Source organism: Bos indicus, chromosome X, assembly GCF_029378745.1.
Source record: "Bos indicus isolate NIAB-ARS_2022 breed Sahiwal x Tharparkar chromosome X, NIAB-ARS_B.indTharparkar_mat_pri_1.0, whole genome shotgun sequence".
Taxonomy (NCBI): Eukaryota; Metazoa; Chordata; class Mammalia; order Artiodactyla; family Bovidae; genus Bos; species Bos indicus.
Genome location: NC_091789.1, coordinates 142,927,242 through 142,948,262, shown reverse-complemented (window position 1 = coordinate 142,948,262; position 21,021 = coordinate 142,927,242). Strand labels below are relative to the sequence as shown.

General features: G+C 42.9%; 1 protein-coding gene across 2 annotated transcripts in view; it reads right to left on the bottom strand.

Moving 5' to 3' along the window:
* Positions 1-4,395, bottom strand: part of ARHGAP6 (Rho GTPase activating protein 6) — a 543,203-nt gene extending 538,808 nt beyond the window's left edge. The window contains exon 1 of one of the 2 annotated variants that reach the window (XM_019956013.2): positions 2,640-4,395. In XM_019956013.2, the coding sequence (XP_019811572.2) occupies positions 2,640-3,218 (579 nt within the window). In that variant the 5' untranslated portion in view covers positions 3,219-4,395. The remainder of the gene's footprint in view (positions 1-2,639) is intronic. The other variant, XM_019956011.2, reaches the window with a different exon arrangement.
* Positions 4,396-21,021: the final 16,626 nt, after the last annotated feature.

Sequence of the window (21,021 nt, the reverse complement as noted above, 5' to 3'; positions counted from 1 at the left end):
GAATCTGTTCAAAGAACTAAATAGAGATGGATGTGATCCATTACTGGCTATATCTGAATGAAGGTGAATTCTCATGTTTGCCCATGGATTCAATGGAAGAAAAACTGAAAGTTGAATAAACTATAAGAGACCCATGGAATCTGCAGGCAAGACTCAAGAGGGATCTACATGGTTTTGGAATCAGAAGAAGACCCCAAAAGGAAACTTTCTGCCAGCTGAAAGCACTTCTGTGGGCAGTCAAGATGGCCATCCTATGGGGCTACATTCAACTCACTGGTGTTGGAGTTCTCAACTGGGGCAATTTTGACCCCTGTAAGACATTCAGCAGTGTCTGCAGACATTTTTCACTGTCATACTGGTGGGGAGGGGTGCTATTGACATCTAGTGGGTAGAGGCCCAGGATGCTGCTGAACATCCTACAATGCACAGGACAGTGTCCAGAGCGAAGAGTCACTCAGCCACGACTGTCAATAGTGCAGAGGCAGAGAAACCCCAAGCCAGAGCGACCACGAGAAGCATAAGAAGGTGCTCATATGCTGCACTTTTGACATCATTAGTAAAGATTCTCTTTTAGGATAAAGGACTCAGCTTGCTTACAAGTGAGAAGGACAAGCAGTGCTCAATAGGATGAACTTCCTTGGTTTCTGAGAGGGTTCCAGGGTGTTAAACCTTTGAAAGGTAATCCAGGCCATTAAGTTCCAGACCCTGGGGTTAAGTTAGGATATCTGGGACTCAAACGAAATCAGCCTTGGACTTTCATGCCAGGATTCTAACCAATCATTCCACGTTTGCCTCAAGACTAAAGGGATTACATACACACACACACACACACACGAACATTTTATGAAAAAAATTTTGTTCTTTTGTTAGATGGCTACGTACTTAGTTTTAACCACTACAAAAGAGGTGAAAGTCATGGTAGGTGAGCCTGCAGACTGCCTGTACACTGCATAGAACGGTTTTAAGCCACCCAGTATTGCCGAAGTTCAGATACTTGTCCACTGATGATGAGATTTTAATGGATAAGAAGAAAATTTCTAACCAGTTGTGATCATCTACAGTAGATTGCCTTTTGATCATAATAGTGACAAACAGCATCTGCATACTATATTCCAAGTACATACAGTTGCAAAGAAAAGCAGAGACATTCTTAATGATGCAATTGGTTTAAACGTGAATGTCCGTGACTATCCAATCCAAGAACTTGGCTTGCTTTTTGCATTTCTTTCTCTTTCAACTCCTACAGGCTAATCTGCTAATGTGTGCTTCTGATATAGAGTAGGAATCCAGGGTCCTCTAAAGACCAAAAGAAATTCAGCATTTAGATCCTTGACCCTCTTTCTAATGCTGAGTTCTCTGGTTTGAAGAGAATCTCTCCCTCTTCTATTTGACTTTTCTCTCTACTGTCTACCTTCCTCAAGAAAATGGGCAGGACAGTCAACAATGTTTGTTAGTATTTGTAATCCATGCTCCCCACCCAACACTAGCAGTTATTTTTGACACAGTAACTAATATTTCACTAACACGTGATGCAAATATTTCTGCTAAATATTGATTTTTATAAAGAGGTCTGATAAAAGCCAAAATTTCACAGTTAGTTGTCTCATGTTAATAGAGCAAGGTATGCTGTTGGACACTACTTTCCAACTGTTTTTCTTGGTTGTGTTTTCTTCCTTTGGTCTAAATCTCCAGCAGTTACATGGTGTTACACTCCATTTCTGTAATTCTAACTGTACTTTAAAATATTTAATTACAATGGATGGAATCCCCCCTTATGGAAACAGACCCAAGGCAAATCTATAGAGTTTGTGAACTGAACAAGAGTTGTTCATTTTTAAAACAACTAGTATTTACTCTATAAAAGCATGCAGCTTTCCAAGTACACATCAGCCACAGTTTCCTATTACTTCTGTTCTCCATTCTTTTTAACCAGCAAACATTTTTAAAGGTACCAATAGCTCCCTCTGAGTCCCTTTTTTTGCTAATGATTCTTGAGTCATGTAGCTAGTGAAATAACTACAAGTTGCCCTTAGTGGAACTGAGGCATATTTCCATAATCTTTGATAGCCTTAAGCAGAGATTTTTTTTCTCCAGGATTAAACTAGTACTTAATACCATAGATCTCTGATATTAAACCTTTAGGGAGAATAAAAGATCAAAACTAGAGAATTCTAGTAGTAGCTACATTCCTAAACACACAGACCTACACACACATACCGACACCACCCTCAAGAATAATGTTCCCAAATTCTCTGTAAAATAACCACATGGCAGAAATATTTCAAAATATGATTTCCTCCAATCCTGACAAACAGCTTAGAACTAGACCATTTGGAGTTCTAAAAAATATCAATATTGGGTGAAGGGATAAGTGACCCTTTGAAATCACCTGCCACACAGAAAGCATCTCTTCCTCAGCTCCTACCACTGCTCCGAGCGGAGCCAAGGAGTCCTAACAAGACACATGCGGGTGGCCACTAGGGACGTCCCATTTCCAGACACCATTTCATCAGCCACAGAGGAACAGCCACACCAGGAAAGCCCCTCAGAGGAGCTCTGGCTGTGTAAACGAGAAGTAATTAAAGAACTGCCCAGGTGGCCAGCCTTGGGCTACGAGGACACGCGGCACCGGACCCTACCTCGGACTTCCACACGACATAGGGTTGGCCGTGGCTGTCGGGTGGGGACTGGAACTTTCTCTGCTGGAGCCACCTCCTGGGAGAAGCGAAGATGCCGTTGGGGCCTCCCCCGGAAGAGCAGAGGATGGCGCTCCGACCACTGCCCGGCCCGGCTAGGACCGAAGGCAGGTCCCACACCATGCTCTTCTTGAGTCCGCCGCGACCCAGGGGGACCTCATAGTCAAAGTGGAAGCTGCCAGACGGCGACTTCTCCTGCGGGGTGCTGGGTGTGGAGAAGGATGAGCAGAGGGGTCTAGGGGGCGGGAGGCGGTTGGCCCGAGAAGGTGGGCCCCGGGGAGAGAACGCCGAGCGAGGGCTAAGACCCTCGGCCAGGGACAGCGGAGAGCAGAGGCGGCCCCCGCTGGTCCCCCGCGAGCCGCCCTCTGCGCCCGCCTCGCCCCCGTAGCCGCCGATCAGAGCAGGGTCCAGGCTGCGGGTCTGGCGCAGCTTCCTCTTGGAGAAGCCCTTGGCAGAAGCCGCGCTGCCCGAGGCCGGCGAGGAGCAGGAGAAGACACTGTGGAGCAGGCTCTGCGCGGACATCTCGGCGGGCTGTGCCTGAGGGCCACCCTCTTCCAGCTCTCGGAACTGCTAGCGATTTGGGGCCAGGAAGCAAGGGGGCTCAGGAGAGGCTGCCAGGCGGCGTCGGCCCCAGGATCGCCGAGGGCGGTAGGGGGCAGTTCCCGGCTCACGCGCCACCAGCGCGCTCCAAGTGCCCCGGTGGGGGCAGAAGCAGGAGATCCATCACCAGCCTTCTAGGAAAAGGGGTGGGGAGGGAGGACTCCTTCGGTGGCGAGAACCTTCCCGCAGAGCCTAAGTCCTGAAGAGGGTAAGGAAGAAGAGGAAGGTCAGGCGCTCGCTGGGTTCCCAGCTCCGGCGGCCAGCGCCACTCCCCCTTCCCAGCTGAGGCAGGAGACGCCGCGCTCGGGCTCTCTGGCTCTGGACAGCCTCGAAGTCTCCAGCAAGCTCCTCCTCGCGCCCTAAGGACGGTCCCGAGGGCTGAGGAGGAGGCCTCCTGGGCGTGCGCCCAGGGCGCGTCCCTCGCTCTCCGCTCTCCGTGAGAGGGACTTCCTCCCGCGCTGGAGCTGGGCACCCGATCTGCGCCCCAGGGCACCGTCGCCGTATCCGGGCCCCTGAAGCTACGCGTCTCGCCGCCACTTGGCTGCTGCGCCCACTCCTCTGACTGGCTAGGCGCAAGAGTGTCTCCAAGCTCCAGGCTCCCCCGAGGTGCTAGTTTCTCGCTACAAAGTGAGGACACGGAGCGCGCAGCGCCCAGGGCCTTCCAACGGCTGAGCGGCTACGGTGGGAGAGAATTCCTGGCTGCGCCCAGGGAGCTAAGGGAAGAACCCCAGGGCCGGCTGTCCATGACCCGCTGGAGAGGGACTCTTAATATTCTCAACCCAGCTTTGGGCCCAGGGCTGGCGCGGGGATGTCCCCACACGCTCGCGCTAGAGGCAGCGCGAAGGGGGCGGCCCGGACGGGTAGGGTGGGAGAGACGCCAGGTCTGGAGCTGGGGCGGAGCCAGAAGTAGGAGAAAGCAAAACGTGGAGTTTTCCAGGCGCCAAACCTGGGAGCGGCGCACAGCGAGCGCCGCTCACCACTGATACCGGGTCTCCTGGGGAGAAAACCCTGAGGACGGAAGTGCGGACCTTGTCCCCGGTCTCCCCTCCCCCAGATCGAAGGGGGCGCCAGCTCCACTCACGTTTCTGGAAAGGAAAGGAAGTGTCAGATTGCACCCCACCCACTGGTGTCAGATGGGCAGCCCAAGACGGCTGCTCTGAAGTTGGAGTTAAATCTCCTGCCTTCCTTCCCCCCACCCCCCCCCACTCCCCCCCCACCCCCCAACTGCTGTTTTTGTTTTTAAAAAGGAAGGATAGAGATTCAGTTCAAATGCAGTGGCTGCCGATGAATGGGCTGGAGATGGGGACCTACTAAGAAAAGTGGGGGGTGGCGAGGGGTCCTCGCCGCGTAAGGGTCGTGCAGTAACTGTACCCGAGGAGGAGGGGTTAGTGGGGCCGAGCAGGCGGCAGGCGCCCCGCGCAGCTTCAGCCCACAGGCTGCGGGGATTGGCGCTTACAAAGCGAGCAGTCTTGGAGAGTTCGGTTGTGGGACGCCTCTGGGTGCAGAGCACTGTGGCCACATTCCTGGGAAGCTGGAAAACGCTGGCGATGTCCATGTTCCCTGTTGAAAACAAGTCTGGGAGCACCTTAGAATATAAAGTTCAAAGTCTCGCCTGCTTCTACGAGGCTTCTACGTTTCTGACCTAACGTTTATGTTTTGTAACGCATCTCACAACCATCTCAGCAGGGGAACAGAGAAAACGTTGGAAATGCCTGAGTACTTTAACTGTGTTCTTGTGCCCTCTTTTACCCCTTCTGGATGAAGAGGATTTTAGGCAAATAGGAAGGTGGCTTTCCCTTACCGTTACTTTTATTAAAGAACAGAAGTTTACTATGAACTTATAAATGCAAGTGTTTGACACAAACATTTGCCTTCTGTTGTGTATCATATCAGAATTGTCTGACATGGATTTTGGAAAGCTTGTTTTATACTCAATAAAATTTTCAGGGGAAAATTTAATGTCTTTCTCATCTTAAAAAGTGTGTTAAACAGTCCTAGGTATTTGACTGTCTAGTAAGGGTCACCTCATGAAATCTAATTAACAGAAGAATTCAACACTTCCACAAAGGGCTTCATTTGGACCCCAGGATCTCTGATGTACCCACTTTTGTAAATGCATCGGGACCCACTGCGCTCAGAGAGTTCCCTCCTGTAGCATTATGATCCATCTGCCACCACAAGACAAAGTGAGAAACTAATTTCCTATCACCCTCCCTGCCGCCCAGCTCTTCTCACCCTGAAACATAAGCATACTTTCCAGTGGCTGTTGATTAGGTGTGCTGTGGAGATCCATAGCCTTTAAAATTGCTGACTTTCCTGCCTGATTGCACACATCAAATTACATGTAGGGGATTGTTGTCATTTGCTTTCTTCCCTTCTCAAACAAATCCCAGAAGACGGAAAAGACGGAGGGTCTTGCCTAACCTTTCCTTAGTTCACAATATCATGTAACTTGTCACTATCAAAGAAAACAATGTCTCTGCCATTTGGATACCCATGCATGGAACTGCTTATGCTTTGTTGGATTTTGGCATTTGGAGTATATGGTTAGCAAAACCACACTTCACAGGATTACTTACAATTCCGGTGGTTGGGCAAATGTATTTATAATTCATATATGTTAAATATTTGTCTAACCACAAAAGATGACCATGGGGTTGAAAATGCAACCCTGCCACAATGATGTAGGGCTAATAAGAATACTGGCCAGGCACAAAGTCATACAGGCTTGGTCATGGATGCTGGGGAGCCAATGAGCAGAGGGACTCTTCTATTGCCACTTCAGGCTTAGAGCAGATGCATCCAATTCATTCATCATCTTGTTTTCTACAGGTCCTGACTTCATCAACCTAGAGCTTGCCTCAGCATAAGGAAACAATGAATGAATTGTTTTAAATATCCATAAAATTAAGCCCTGGCTCCCTTTTAAAAACCTGGTGTAAGTATATGTGCTTTTAAAACACATGGGGAAAATGTAATGGCACTTTTGGAAAGAAAGATTTTATAAGATTGTTTGGGTTTTTTAAATGATTTTTTTTAAGTATTGAGATTTCCAATCTGACTGCTATTAGTCTTATTTTGCAGTCATTGTGGTGCATGGCTTTTTCATTCATGCTCAGTTAAGGCATCCTATTTTACTGTTGTTACATAATCCCTTTTGCTTATACAGACCCAATTCACATTGGCCTTTCTGATTGACTGCCATTTTATGCCAGGCTTGATTAAGGAAGATCTGGGTTTCATTTACCAATTTAAAAAATGACTGGTTTTGTTACGTTGATCCCCAGAATCTTTCTTACAATTCATTAGCCTGCTTCAGAAGCAATATAACTGAAAGTCTAGAAAGAAATAGTTTTGAATACAAGCCTTGCATGCTGCAGTCCATGGGGTCACAAAGAATGAGACACAACTGAGCGACTGAACAACAACTTTAAAAATCAGGTCTCTGAAACTTTGCTCATTTATTAGGGCATTTAATGTTGAAAAGTAGTGTCTGTATTTGTTTTAGGTTTTGTTTTTTCCCTCAGAGTTGAAGTTAATCAAAGTCTTAGGATACCTTTTATTAAAGGGCAGAACAGTGTGTTCACTATCATGTTATAATTATCCTAGAAATTCATGATAAAAAATATATCTATTCCATCTGGTAATGGCACAAGAATATTCTAATGAAAGTTCTAGAGACCTTGGTCTGATGTCAAGCTATCCTCTTATCAGGGATCCTTGAAAATGCATCAGTGGTCTTTCTATTCCCTTGAGACACTGTTCTACAAACATACATCTTATTACCAAGGAATATATTCTGTTAAACCTAGATTTCCCTTTTCTTAACTTCATCCCTTGAAATTTTTCTTATCTCCAGCCAAGATTCCTCTTTCCCCTTGGTGTCTAGACCCTCAAGCTATCTGTAGATTTCTATCATGACCCTTGGGTCTGACTTTGTGGTTTGGCTACACTATAAAGTTCATATTTTGCTTTAAAACCATCATTGTAGATGATCTCCTCTGGACACCCTCCAGTTGCTTATTTCTTTTCCGTCCTGAGATCCAATATTCCAGGTTAGGGCATCCTATTTTACCCTTGTTTGTTATATAATCCCACTGCTTATATAGTCCCAAATCACATTGAACTTCCTGATTTACTGCCATATAATATTTCAGACTTCTATCTGATTGGCTTCCAATAAGTTTTAAGCAGCATCACTGATTTTTGTTTCATCCTGCCTGTGCCTCTCAAACTGACTGTGATTCCTCTGATATCATTTCTACATTCTTAGTGGTACCTAGGGTAAACAGTATACAGTATCTGACTATCCCATAGAAATCAAAGGTTCTAACTCCAAGCTCCTGAAATATGAAAAGGAGGACATGATTTTAATCTGTATGACATGGAATATATGAGAACAGGTGAAGAACTTTTACAGACCTTAAGAATTCTAATTAAATAGTCATACTACCCCATGCCTAAAATTCTTCTTGATTTTAAGCTAGAATTTTTTTCTTTTTTTTCAGCTGAAGCAAGAGTGGTTTCTTAAAATTCATATTCTAGAATTTCCCTGAATGAATATAATATCCAAGAACTTAAACTACAAATGATGGATGTCAGTGGAAATAAATCTCGATTTGCAGGATAATCTTATATGGGTAATATCAGCAAAAACTCACTTTGTTAAATACCAACCCAGCACTGAGGAACAATGATCATTTTCAAAAGATGGAAATGGTGTCATAGTTATTCTCTAGATAGTGAATATAATGATTTACAGGATAAAACAGTATTTGAGAGATTGAGTCCTAACTGGTACTGTGAGGTGAAAAGACTAAGATATAAGTTTGACTCTCTACCTTAAAGGACAATTTAATATTATAATACCAAAAGAGATATCCAGAAAAAATATTCATGCAAACACTAAAGGGAAAAAGCACAAAGCACCAAACATGTCCATATTATCTGGTAACTTAAATTTAGTGTTATATTCAAGATTATGTACTCATCTTGCTCCTAACCCTTTAATCAATTGTTATTATAACAATATAAGAACAAATAATAGTTGTTGGAAATTCCTATGTGGCAGGCACTTGGGTGAAATTATGCATGTACTATCCAGATCAATAGATACACACACCCACAGCTGTAATAGTTAACCCCCAGTTCTACAGATGAAGGAAACAAGATCTAAAAGCTTCTAACTCCCTAGTTAAGTGGCAGAGCTAGTACTCAGATCCATGTGATCTAACATCAACTACTAACTCTTGTAGGACTAGAATTGCAGATTAAGAAGCTGTTCAATTTGGAAGTGCTTTGGGACCATTTCTGGATGCATTTCAATTTGTTGATTTGTTATCTAGCTGTGTGACCTTGAGCACATCACTTTACAACTTTCATCCTCACTTCCCAGTCTACAAAATCACGTTCACTTCAAAAGGCTGAGTAAGAGTAAAGGACCTAATGTATGCAGCGTGCCTAGCATAGAGCATCCTGGAGAGAACAAGCAGAGTGATGGGAGTGTACTATCATCTATACAAAATCAATATTTTTGAATTACTTGATGAATCAAGCTATACTGAAGGACCATCCCTCATGTGAGTTCACCTGGTCTTACACTCAAAGGATCTACTCAAACCTTTCTAATTTGCTAATGAAACCTTTGTTTAAAACTCTTAGAAAAAGACTCAGTCAACCCAGTGAAGAGTCTAGCTGGGATTTTCACCTCCCTCTCCAAGTTTTAGAGGTGTTGTCAATATCAACTAAATAATACCAATATGGTCTTTCAAGGCAGGGCACTTTTTAAGTTAAGTGAAAGACAATTTGGGTTTCTATATATTCAGAGCAGAGTGTAGAAAATTCTTTGCCCTCTATTACATTTATATACCAACAGATCAGTTTTTTGACTCAGTCTTTTGGGGTCAGTTTCACATTGCCCAGAACTGGAACCATGAACTCTCTCTTTAAAACAGGCACCCAGTTGCCTTTAAAACACCTTTAAAGTTTAAACCTTAAAGAGTTTTTAAAACTCTTTAAAGTTTTAAACTCTTTAAAACACCTATAAAACTCCTTAAAAGGCACCCAGTTGCCTTTAAAACAGGCACCCAGTTTTCATACTCGTCTAGTTAACATCAAGATCTATGACAATTTCTTCAGACAGTATATGCTGCTTCTACTGCTGCTAAGTCGCTTCAGTCGTGTCCGACTCTGTGCGACCCCATAGACAGCAGCCCACCAGGCTCTGCCATCCCTGGGATTCTCCAGGCAAGAACACTGGAGTGGGTTGCCATTTCCTTCTCCATTGCATGAAAGTGAAAAGTGGAAGTGAAGTCGTTCAGTCATGTCTGACTCTTAGCGACCCCATGGACTGCAGCCCACCAGGCTCCTCCATCCATGGGATTTTCCAGGCAAGAGTACTGGAGTGGGTTGCCATTGCCTTCTCCGCTTGGTGGCTCAGATGATAGAGAATCTGCCTGCAATGCAGGAGACCCAGGTTCGATCCCTGGGTGGGGAAGATCTCTTGAAGAAAGGAATGGCTATCCATTCTGGTATTCTTGCCGGAAAAATCTCATGAACAGAGGAGCCTGGTGGGCTATAGTCCATGGGGTTGTAAAGAGTTGGACGTGACTGAGCAACCAGCAGTTTCACTTCTATGTTTTTTAGTGTTTCATCTTTATCCTCTCAACTTTAAAAAGCAAGTTTGCATAAACACAATGTTCTACCCTGTTACTTGTTTATTTTTCCAACTGGTGTGAATACAGTATTTCTAAATACCAACTCTTCTGTTTTCAGGATACCCCCTAGTGAGGCAGGTAAAAAGCAAGGTTATATAAAAATCTTAAGTTGCAGTTTAGATGTGCTTAGCAGAGTTCTAGGGACCAAAGCATAAAACAAACAATTGTTGTTTACCTGCAACTAGCATTTGAAAGAATTTTCCAACACCAAATCTGAAACGGATGACCATCATCAGTTTCGTTTTTGGCTTTGAAATGATTCAAGACACTTTTAATAATAACATTAATATTATAAAGTTAACTGACAACTAAACTTAATTTGGGTTTATAAACATTTTTGAACATGCATTTTTGTGCCAGTGGCATTCCTTCTTTGTTTAACTTTCTTCTGTCTTTGTGGGTGAAGGTGCACTTGGAGTCTTAAGGTAAGTTAATTTTTTCTGAACATGGTACATGGTTCAGCTGTGGTTAAAGGAGTTTTTAAAACCTTTCCATAGCATATGTTTTAGAACTACTTTTGAAGATGGAGAATTATATAATAATGTAAATAATTTTTAATATTTTTTAATTAAAATGTTCACAGTACAAACATTTGTCAGTATTTCTGATTTTGAAAGTAACTAAATAATATGGATTTTTTCCTCTGAAAATTTTATTTTTTCCCAGGATTTCCACTTCTCTATTTTGGATGGAAATGGGAGAACCTATTTGTCCAATATGTTTTTCTACTGACAAGATGGGATGGAGCATAGAAAAGAAAGGAGAAAAGAAAAATAATTGGTATTGTGCCTCAGGGATATAGTTTTTCTTACCTAGTTTATTGAGGAATAATCTACATACAATAAACTGTACCAATGAGCTTTGATAGCTATGTGTACCTATGAAACCACCACCATAATTAAAATATAGAACATGCCTATCACCTCCTGGACTACATTCTGTCAGATCTCTCCACCATGACCCACCCATCTTGGGTTGCCCCACGGGCATGGCTTAGTTTCATTGAGTTAGACAAGGCTGTGGTCCTAGTGTGATTAGACTGACTTGTTTTCTGTGAGTATGGTTTCAGTGTGTTTGCCCTCTGATGCCCTCTTGCAACACCTACTGTCTCATTCTGACAGAATGTGGTCCACTGGAGAAGGGAATGGCAAACCACTTCAGTATTCTTGCCTTGAGAACCCCATGAACAGTATGAAAAGGCAAAATGATAGGATACTGAAAGAGAAACTCCCCAGGTCAGTAGGTGCCCAATACCCAGCTGTGGATGTGACTGGTGATAGAAGCAAGGTCCGATGCTGTAAAGAGCAATATTGCATAGGAACCAGGAATGTCAGGTACATGAATCAAGGCAAATTGGAAGTGGTCAAACATGAGATGGCAAGAGTGAGCGTCAACATTCTAGGAATCAGCGAACTGAAATGGACTGGAATGGGTGAATTTAACTCAGATGACCATTATATCTACTACTGTGGGCAGGAATCCCTCAGAAGAAATGGAGTAGCCATCATGGTCAACAAAAGAGTCCGAAATGCAGTACTTGGATGCAATCTCAAAAACGACAGAATGATCTCTGTTCGTTTCCAAGGCAAACCATACAATATCACAGTAATCCAAGTCTATGCCCCAACCAGTAACACTGAAGAAGCTGAAGTTGAACGGTTCTATGAAGACCTACAAGACCTTTTAGAACTAACACCCAAAAAAGATGTCCTTCTCATTACAGGGGACTGGAATGCAAAAGTAGGAAGTCAAGAAACACCTGGAGTAACAGGCAAATTTGGCCTTGGAATACGGAATGAAGCAGGGCAAAGACTAATAGAGTTTTGCCAAGAAAATGCACTGGTCATAACAAACACCCTCTTCCAACAACACAAGAGAAGACTCTATACATGGACATCACCAGATGGTCAACACCAAAATCAGATTGATTATATTCTTTGCAGCCAAAGATGGAGAAGCTCTATACAGTCAGCAAAAACAAGACCAGGAGCTGACTGTGGCTCAGATCATGAACTCCTTATTGCCAAATTCAGACTTAAATTGAAGAAAGGAGGGAAAACCACTAGACCATTCAGGTATGACCTAAATCAAATCCCTTATGATTATACAGTGGAAGTGAGAAATAGACTTAAGGTCCTAGATCTGATAGATAGAGTGCCTGATGAACTATGGAATGAGGTTTGTGACACTGTACAGGAGACAGGGATCAAGACCATCCCCATGGAAAAGAAATGCAAAAAAGCAAAATGGCTGTCTGGGGAGGCCTTACAAATAGCTGTGAAAAGAAGAGAAGCGAAAAACAAAGGAGAAAAGGAAAGATATAAACATCTGAATGAAGAGTTCCAAAGACTAGCAAGAAGAGATAAGAAAGCCTTCTTCAGCAACCAATGCAAAGAAATAGAGGAAAACAACAGAATGGGAAAGGCTAGAGATCTCTTCAAGAAAATTAGAGATACCAAAGGAACATTTCATGCAAAGATGGGCTCGATAAAGGACAGAAATGGTATGGACCTAACAGAAGCAGAAGATATTAAGAAGAGATGGCAAGAATACACAGAACTGTACAAAAAAGATCTTCATGACCAAGATAATCACGATGGTGTGATCACTGACCTAGTGCCAGACATCCTGGAATGTGAAGTCAAGTGGGACTTAGAAAGCATCACTATGAACAAAGCTAGTGGAGGTGATAGAATTCCAGTTGAGCGATTCCAAATCCTGAAAGATGATGCTGTGAAAGTGCTGCACTCAGTTTGCCAGCAAATTTGGAAAACTCAGCAGTGGCCACAGGACTGGAAAGGTCAGTTTTCATTCCAATCCCAAAGAAAGGCAATGCCAAAGAATGCTCAAACTACCATACAATTGCACTCATCTCACACGCTAGTAAAGTAATGCTCAAAATTCTCCAAGCCAGGCTTCAGCAATATGTGAACCGTGAACTTCCTGATGTTCAAGCTGTTTTTAGAAAAGGCAGAGGAACCAGAGATCAAATTGCCAACATCTGCTGGATCATGGAAAAAGCAAGAGAGTTCCAGAAAAACATCTATTTCTGCTTTATTGACTATGCCAAAGCCTTTGACTGTGTGGATCACAATAAACTGTGGAAAATTCTGAAAGAGATGGGAATACCAGACCACCTGATCTGCCTCTTGAGAAATTTGTATGCAGGTCAGGAAGCAACAGTTAGAACTGGACATGGAACAACAGACTGGTTCCAAATAGGAAAAGGAGTTCGTCAAGGCTGTATATTGTCACCCTGTTTATTTAACTTATATGCAGAGTACATCATGAGAAACACTGGGCTGGAAGAAACACAAGCTGGAATCAAGATTTCTGGGAGAAATATCAATAACCTCAGATATGCAGATGACACCACCCTTATGGCAGAAAGTGAAGAGGAACTCAAAAGCCTCTTGATGAAAGTGAAAGTGGAGAGTGAAAAAGTTGGCTTAAAGCTCAACATTCAGAAAACGAAGATCATGGCATCTGGTCCCACCACTTCTTGGGAAATAGATGGGGAAACAGTGGAAACAGTGTCAGACTTTATTTTTCTGGGCTCCAAAATCACTGCAGATGGTGAATGCAGCCATGAAATTAAAAGACGCTTACTCCTTGGAAGGAAAGTTATGACCAACCTAGACAGCATATTCAAAAGCAGAGACATTACTTTGCCAACAAAGGTTCGTCTAGTCAAGGCTATGGTTTTTCCTGTGGTCATGTATGGATGTGAGAGTTGGACTGTGAAGAAGGCTGAGCGCTGAAGAATTGATGCCTTTGAACTGTGGTGTTGGAGAAGACTCTTGAGAGTCCCTTGGACAGCAAGGAGATCCAACCAGTCCATTCTGAAGGAGATCAGCCCTGGGATTTCTTTGGAAGGAATGATGCTAAAGCTGAAACTCCAGTACTTTGGCCACGTCATGCGAAGAGTTGACTCATTGGAAAAGATTCTGATGCTGGGAGGGATTGGGGGCAAGAGGAGAAGGGGACGACAGAGGGTGAGATGGCTGGATGGCATCACTGACTCGATGGACGAGTCTGAGTGAACTCCGGAAGTTGGTGATGGACAGGGAGGCCTGGCGTGCTGCGATTCATGGGGTCGCAAAGAGTCGGACACGACTGAGCGACTGATCTGATCAACTCCTGGATATGCTTTTATTAAAATTCCATAAACACTAACCACTAGATTTTGCACTGTATAATGGTTCACTTGTGCCTTTAGTCAGTATAGAAAGGGAAGGAAAATTAAATAGAGAGCAGGGTTTTTTACCTCTTGTGCTGAGTTGAATTGTCTCCTCCCCCAAAAGATATGTCCAAGTCCTAAATGCTGTAATCAGTGAATGTCACCTTACTTAGAAATAGGGTCCTCAAAGATGTAATTAGGTTAAGATGAGGTTAGACTAAATGAGGGTGAGTCCTAAATCCAATGACTGCTGTCTTTATAAGAGAAAGGAGAGGAAAATCTGGACACACATATACACACAGGATAAAAGGCCATGTGAAAATGGAGGCAGAGATTGGAATGGTGCGTCTACAAATCACAGAACACCAAGGATTACAAGCAGTCACCAGAACTAGGAAAAAGGCATGATATATATGCTCCCATAGGGCTTCCCTTGTAGCTCAGTCGGTAAAGAATCTGCCTGCAGTACAGGAGACCCGGGTTCGATCCCTGTGTTGGGAAGATCCCCTGGAGAAGGAAATAGCAACCCACTCCAGTATCCTTGCCTGGAAAATCTCATGGACACAGGAGCCTGGTGGGCTGCAGTCCATGGGGTCACAAAGAGTTGGGCACGACTGAGCAACTAACACTTACTTACTTAGAGCCTCCAGAAGGAAGCTATCCTCTTGACACCTGGCTTTCAGACTTCTGGCCTCCTTAACCATGAGAGAAGAAACTTCTGTTGTTTTAAACCAGCCAGTTTGTAGAACTCTGTTATACTACTTAAGCATCAGTTCAGTTCAGCCACTCAGTTGTGTCCGACTCTTTGTGACCCCATGGACTGCAGCATGCCAGGCTTCCCTGTCCATCACCAACTCCCGGAGCATGCTCTAACTCATGCCCATTGTCGGAAGTGCCATCCAACCCCCTCATCCTTTGTTGTCCCTTCTCCTCCTTCCTTCAATCTTTCCCAGCATCAGGGTCTTTTCAAATGAGTCAATTCTTCACATCAGGTGGCCAAAGGATTGGAGTTTCAGCTTCAACATCAGTCCTTCCAATTAATATTCAAGACTGATTTCCTTTAGGATGGACTGGTTGGATGTCCTTGCAGCCCAAGGGACTCTCAAGAGTCTTCTCCAACACCACAATTCAAAAGCATCAATTCTTCGGTGCTCAGCTTTTTTATAGTCCAACTCTCAAATACATACATGACTACTGGAAAAACCATAGCTTTGACTAGATGGATCTTTGTTGCAAAGTAATATCTCTGCTTTTAAATATACTGTCTAGGTTGGTCATAGCTTTTCTTCCAATGAGCAAGCATCTTTTAATTTCATGGCTGCAGTCACCATCTGCAGTGATTTTGGAGCCCCCCAAAATAAAGTCTCTCACTATTTCCATTGGTTTTTATTCTTTCTAACAACTTGATAAAACCCAGAGCCAAGAATTCATTGAGCAAAAAAGCAACCTCAAAGATTTTAAAAACAGGGCAAGAGAATGGCTAAAGAATGCTTTTCAGTGTTTCATTTTTAAAAGAAAGGAGAAGAAGGATCCATGGCACATCCTGCTTAGATGCTAAGCTTGGTGACATCATTGTCATAGCAGCAGCTGAGCTGCAGCTGGGTCCACCACATGGGTCTCCTTCAGAATGGAGTCCACTCTGCCCCTCAGGAAACTTCTGCCCTTGGGACTTGGTTATGTAACTGCTGAGCAAAACACAGAAGTGTATCACAGGCTCAAGCCAGAAAAAGACACTAAGGTCTGGAGGGTTATGATGCTTTAGGGTACCTTTTTTGGTGTTTAATTCATTCTGCATTAAAGTGGCTGAGCATATACCTGAGATACAAATAACTTCACAGAACAAACCCAAGAGAAATGCCTTGGGTGGGAGCTGATCAAACTCCTCAAAAGTTATGTAGAACCAAATCCTGGTAAGGTTTGTTCTAGAAAGAACCTCCAGGGATGTAGTTGAAAAAAGAGAACTGCTCAGGTTCATAGCTGGATGCCCTTCATTTGCCTCCTGTACAATTTATTGGGAATTCCTAGGGTATTTTTCACAGTTCACTGCTTTGTGATGACACACATTAGAGACATACCAATGAACTCCCACCATGTCTTTAAAAATATAGGAATGGAAATAAGACACTCAGATAATAAGCAGGTTGTGAATCAGGGAGCCAAATCTAAGGGATTTCCTCCCTTTTTAAATAGAAATGGTCTTATAAAGCAGTGTCATGGAGTTGGCAAAAACAAACTGTCAGAACTTGTTGATTTATAGAGCAGTGAGAGAAACCTAGAAATGAGAATCATAGGTCTAATGTATAATTCAGGTTTGGATACTAACTAGCCCAGTCAACTAAACTGGAGCAAAATAAATCCCTTCTCACCTTCCAGGTCTCAGTTCAAATGTTACTCTTCTGAGAAGTTCTCCCTGACTTCTTCTACTTTCTGGGCTAAATTAGGTAGATGTTATATGTGCTCTACTCTCAGACCTTTTCTTCATCATAGCACTTGTCTAAATGCTAGTTATATGGTATTTATTAGTGCAATTATGTATGTTCAAGCTCTGACATCGCCAAGATTAAAAGTTTCATGCAGTAAGAGCCATCACTTATCGGTTTCCCCTTGTATTCCCAGTGCTGGAACATTTCATATCACGTAAGACTACGGGCTCAATCGAAAATCATAAATCAACCTCCCAGCCCCATTCTAATTATCTTTGACTTTTCAGGTCTGTGCTGGCTCTTACCCTGTGCATCTCAGAAAATTGGAATTATCCTCAGGCACCAGAGGAAGCACAAGCTGGAATCAAGATTGCCAGAAGAAATATCAATAACCTCAGATGTCCAGATGACACCACCCTTATGGCAGAAAGTGAGAACTAAAGAGCCTCTTGATGAAAGTGAAGGAGGAGAGTGAAAAAGTTGGCTTAAAGCTCAACATTCAGAAAACTAAGATCATGGCATCCGGTCCCATCACTTCATGGGAAATAGATGGGGAAACAGTGGAAACAGTTTCAGACTTTATTTTTCTGGGCTCCAAAATCACTGCAGATGGTGACTGCAGCTATGAAATTAAAAGACGCTTACTCCTTAGAAGGAAAGTTATGACCAACCTAGACAGCATATTCAAAAGCAGAGACATTGCCAACAAAGGTCCGTCTAGTCAAGGCTATGGTTTTTCCAGTAGTCGTGTTGGATGTGAGAGTTGGACTGTAAAGAAAGCTGAGCGCCGAAGAATTGATGCTTTTGAACTGTGGTGTTGGAGAAGACTCTTGAGAGTCCCTTGGACTGCAAGGGGATCCAACCAGTCCATCCTAAAGGAGATCAGTCCTTGGTGTTCATTGGAAGGACTGATGCTGAAGCTGCAACTCCAATACTTTGGCCACCTGATGCAAAGAGCTGACTCATTTGAAAAGACCCTGATGATGGGAAAGATTGAGGGCAGGAGGAGAAGGGGACAACAGAGGATGAGATGGTTGGATGGCATCACCGACTCGATGGACATGGGTTTGGGTAGATTCAGGGAGTTGGTGATGGACAGGGAGCCTGGCGTGCTGCGGTTCATGGGGTTGCAAAGAGTCCGACACGACAGAGCAACTGAACTGAACTGAACCAGAGGAAGATGTTTTTGTTGATTTGACTTGTTGTGGAAGAACTAAAAAAAGCAATTATGATATAGGCATCTGCTTATAAAACTATCGCTATTTCATTAAATGCATGGCCTTTGAGTTGGACATCATCAAGTTTGAGTCCTAGGGGCGTGTGTGTGTGAGACAGACAGACACAGACAGAGGGAGGGAGGAGGGAGACCAACCAATCTTGGGTAAAATTATTTAGTTCTTCAGAGACTCAGTACTTTCTCTGATACATGGACTTAATAACTATGAGATGTCTATGCACTTTGCTGGTGGGTCAGAGGATAAAGAATCTACCTGCAATGTAGGAAACCCAGGTCTGACCCTTGGGTTGGGAAGATCCCCTGGAGAAGGGAATGGCAACCTACTCCAGTATTCTTGCCTGGAAAATCCCATGGATAGAGGAGCCTGGCAGGCTACAGTCCATGGGGTTGTAATGAATCAGACACGACTGAGTGAATAACATACTGATATATAACAAACACAGAATTATTACCTATTAATAAAATTTATTAGCATGGATTACAAAATAAGGCACATAGTATGGCTTGTCTAAGCTTGTCTATGTACCATCACAAATCAAATACCTAATAATGTAACAGTGATAGTAATAAAATCCAACCCTTAATATGCATCAAGTACTTTGTCAAGTGTATTACATGATTATCTTATCTAATCCTGGGTAGTTATTATCTTCATTGTTCAAATGAGGAAACCAAGTCACTAACAGGTTAAAAACTTGCCTAAGTTACCTAGTAAATGGCAGAGCCAGGATTTACACAAGTTAAGTAGTCAATGATGGAGCCAGTAAGTTAATCCCAACACACAATATGAACTGGGTTTTTAAAACATATTTTCTATGGAAGATGCATGATAAATAATGTCACACAAATCTCCTGATTCACATGATCTAGACCAGCCATCCCCAACTGTTTTGGCACCAGGGACCAGTTTTGTGGAAGACATTTTTTTTCCAGAGACTGGGGGACAGAGGGGTAGTTTGGGGATGATTCAAGTGCATGACATTTATTGTGCACTTTATTTCTATTATTATTATATCAACTCTACCTCAGATAATCAGGTATTAGATCCCAGAGGTTAGGAACCCTGATCTAGACCACATAGCCAAGACTGGGAGTGTCTGGGTATGGGAGTCAGGTGTGGAAGAAAGGAGGAAAGGGAGCTTAATGTTTTAAAAGCACCTATTCCATGTCAAGAACTTTACACAGATAATTTCTACACAATATTACTGTGATGTGAATATTCTTATTACCATTTCATAAATTAGTGCTTCACACCCATACCTGTCCAATGTCAAAACCCATCTACTTCCCATTTGCACTTCATGAATGTTGAATCTGGCTAGTGAAAGTCGCTCAGTCATGTCCAACTCTTTTCGATGTTATGGTGCCTGCCAGGCACCTCTGTCCATGGAATCCTCCAGGCAAGAATACTAGAGTGGGTAGCCTTTCCCTTCTCCAGGGGATGTTTCCAATCCAGGGATCGAACCCGGGTCTCCTGCATTGCACACAGATTCTTCACTGTCTGAGCCACAAGGAAATCTGGCTAAGAAGACCAAAAGATCACAGTCATCCTAAAACATGAACGGGAATGTCATACATTTAATTTGAACTTGCCCTTCATAATTTCTGAATGCAGATGGGAATTAGGCAGCCAGAGGTATGTTTCTTGTGCATATTTTCACTTATTGAAAGAGTTCTAGCCTTTTTCCCTCCAGGATAAGTCTTTAAATGTTTTTCCCAGTATCACTATCTAGTGCTTTAAACATGTTCTTTGGGGCACTTTTTACCTACTTCATGTTCCTCTTAAGTTGTAAACCCCAAACTGGACACAATACTCTTATGAAAGACATAAACAAGCTGTGTTTAGTTTGATTCATGTGTACTGAATAAGAAATTGAGTTCAGTTCAGTTCAGTTGCTCAGTCATGTCCGACTCTTTGCAACCCCATGAATTGCAGCACGCCAGGCTTCCCTGTCCATCACCAACTCCCGGAGCTTACTCAAACTCATATCCATTGAGTCAGTGATGCCATCCAACCATCTCATCCTCTATCGTCCCCTTCTCCTCCTGCCTTCAATCTTTCCCAGCATCAGGGTCTTTTCAAACGAGTCAGTTCTTTGCATCAGGTGGCCAAAGGATTGGAGTTTCAGCTTCAGCATCAGTTCTTCCAATGAGTGTTCAGGACTGATCTCCTTTAGGATGGACTGGTTGGATCTCCTTGCAGTCCAAGGGACTCCCAAGAGTCTTCAACACCATAGTTCAAAAGCATCAATTCTTTGGTTCTCAACTTTCTTTATAGTCCAACTCTCACATCCATACATGACCACTGGAAAAACCATAGCTTTGACTAGACGGACCTTTGTTGGCAAAGTAATGTCTCTGCTTTTTAATATGCTGTCTAGGTTTGTCATAACTTCATAAGAAATTGAGTAGAAGGCCATTATTTGCCTTTTATGATTTGCTTGATGTCCTTAGAGTGGTGGTAAGCTCATCAAATTCTTGTTATCTATAAAGTTAAAGGAGGCCAACCCTAACAAACTGGGTTTTAAGGTTATGAGAAGTTACTGTTACTAAATTCCCTTTTCTTACTCAGAAGGGCTCCTCTTGCCCAGATGAGTTCTTGTCAATGGAAAGTCAGTGGACTTGAGCCAGATGATCCCTGAGGCATTTCCAAATTGATGTTGGACCAAACGGTGTCTTTCTAAATGGAGATTGAGTTGATAAAGCAGAGAGGGCCAAGAAAGAATTTATTTGGCTCAGACAATGTGACAAAATGTGGATCATTAAGAAAATAGAAAAAAATATGCTTAAACTACTCAAGAGCCTGATTTGAGGAAATAATCCACTTTGATTTGATTGCATAAACCTTTTATTCAAAAAGTCCTGAATTTTAAAAAATATATACTTTATTGACAGTAAGCACTTACAGCTCAGCAGTGCCAAGGCAATTTTTTATGCATTCAGTATGTCCTCAAATCTATGCCTCTTTTCTTTGACCTAGTTGTTACTATCTCCATCAGCAATGGGACTCATACAAGGAGAAAAGCACAGTATCCAGTCCATTTACTGAAGAAATAGAGAAATCTGTGGCACAAAAATGACAAATGATATGCCTATGATATGGGACACTGTATTCTATTCATCTTATATCCTCAGAATATTCTACAATGCCTGATACAAAGTAGGCACT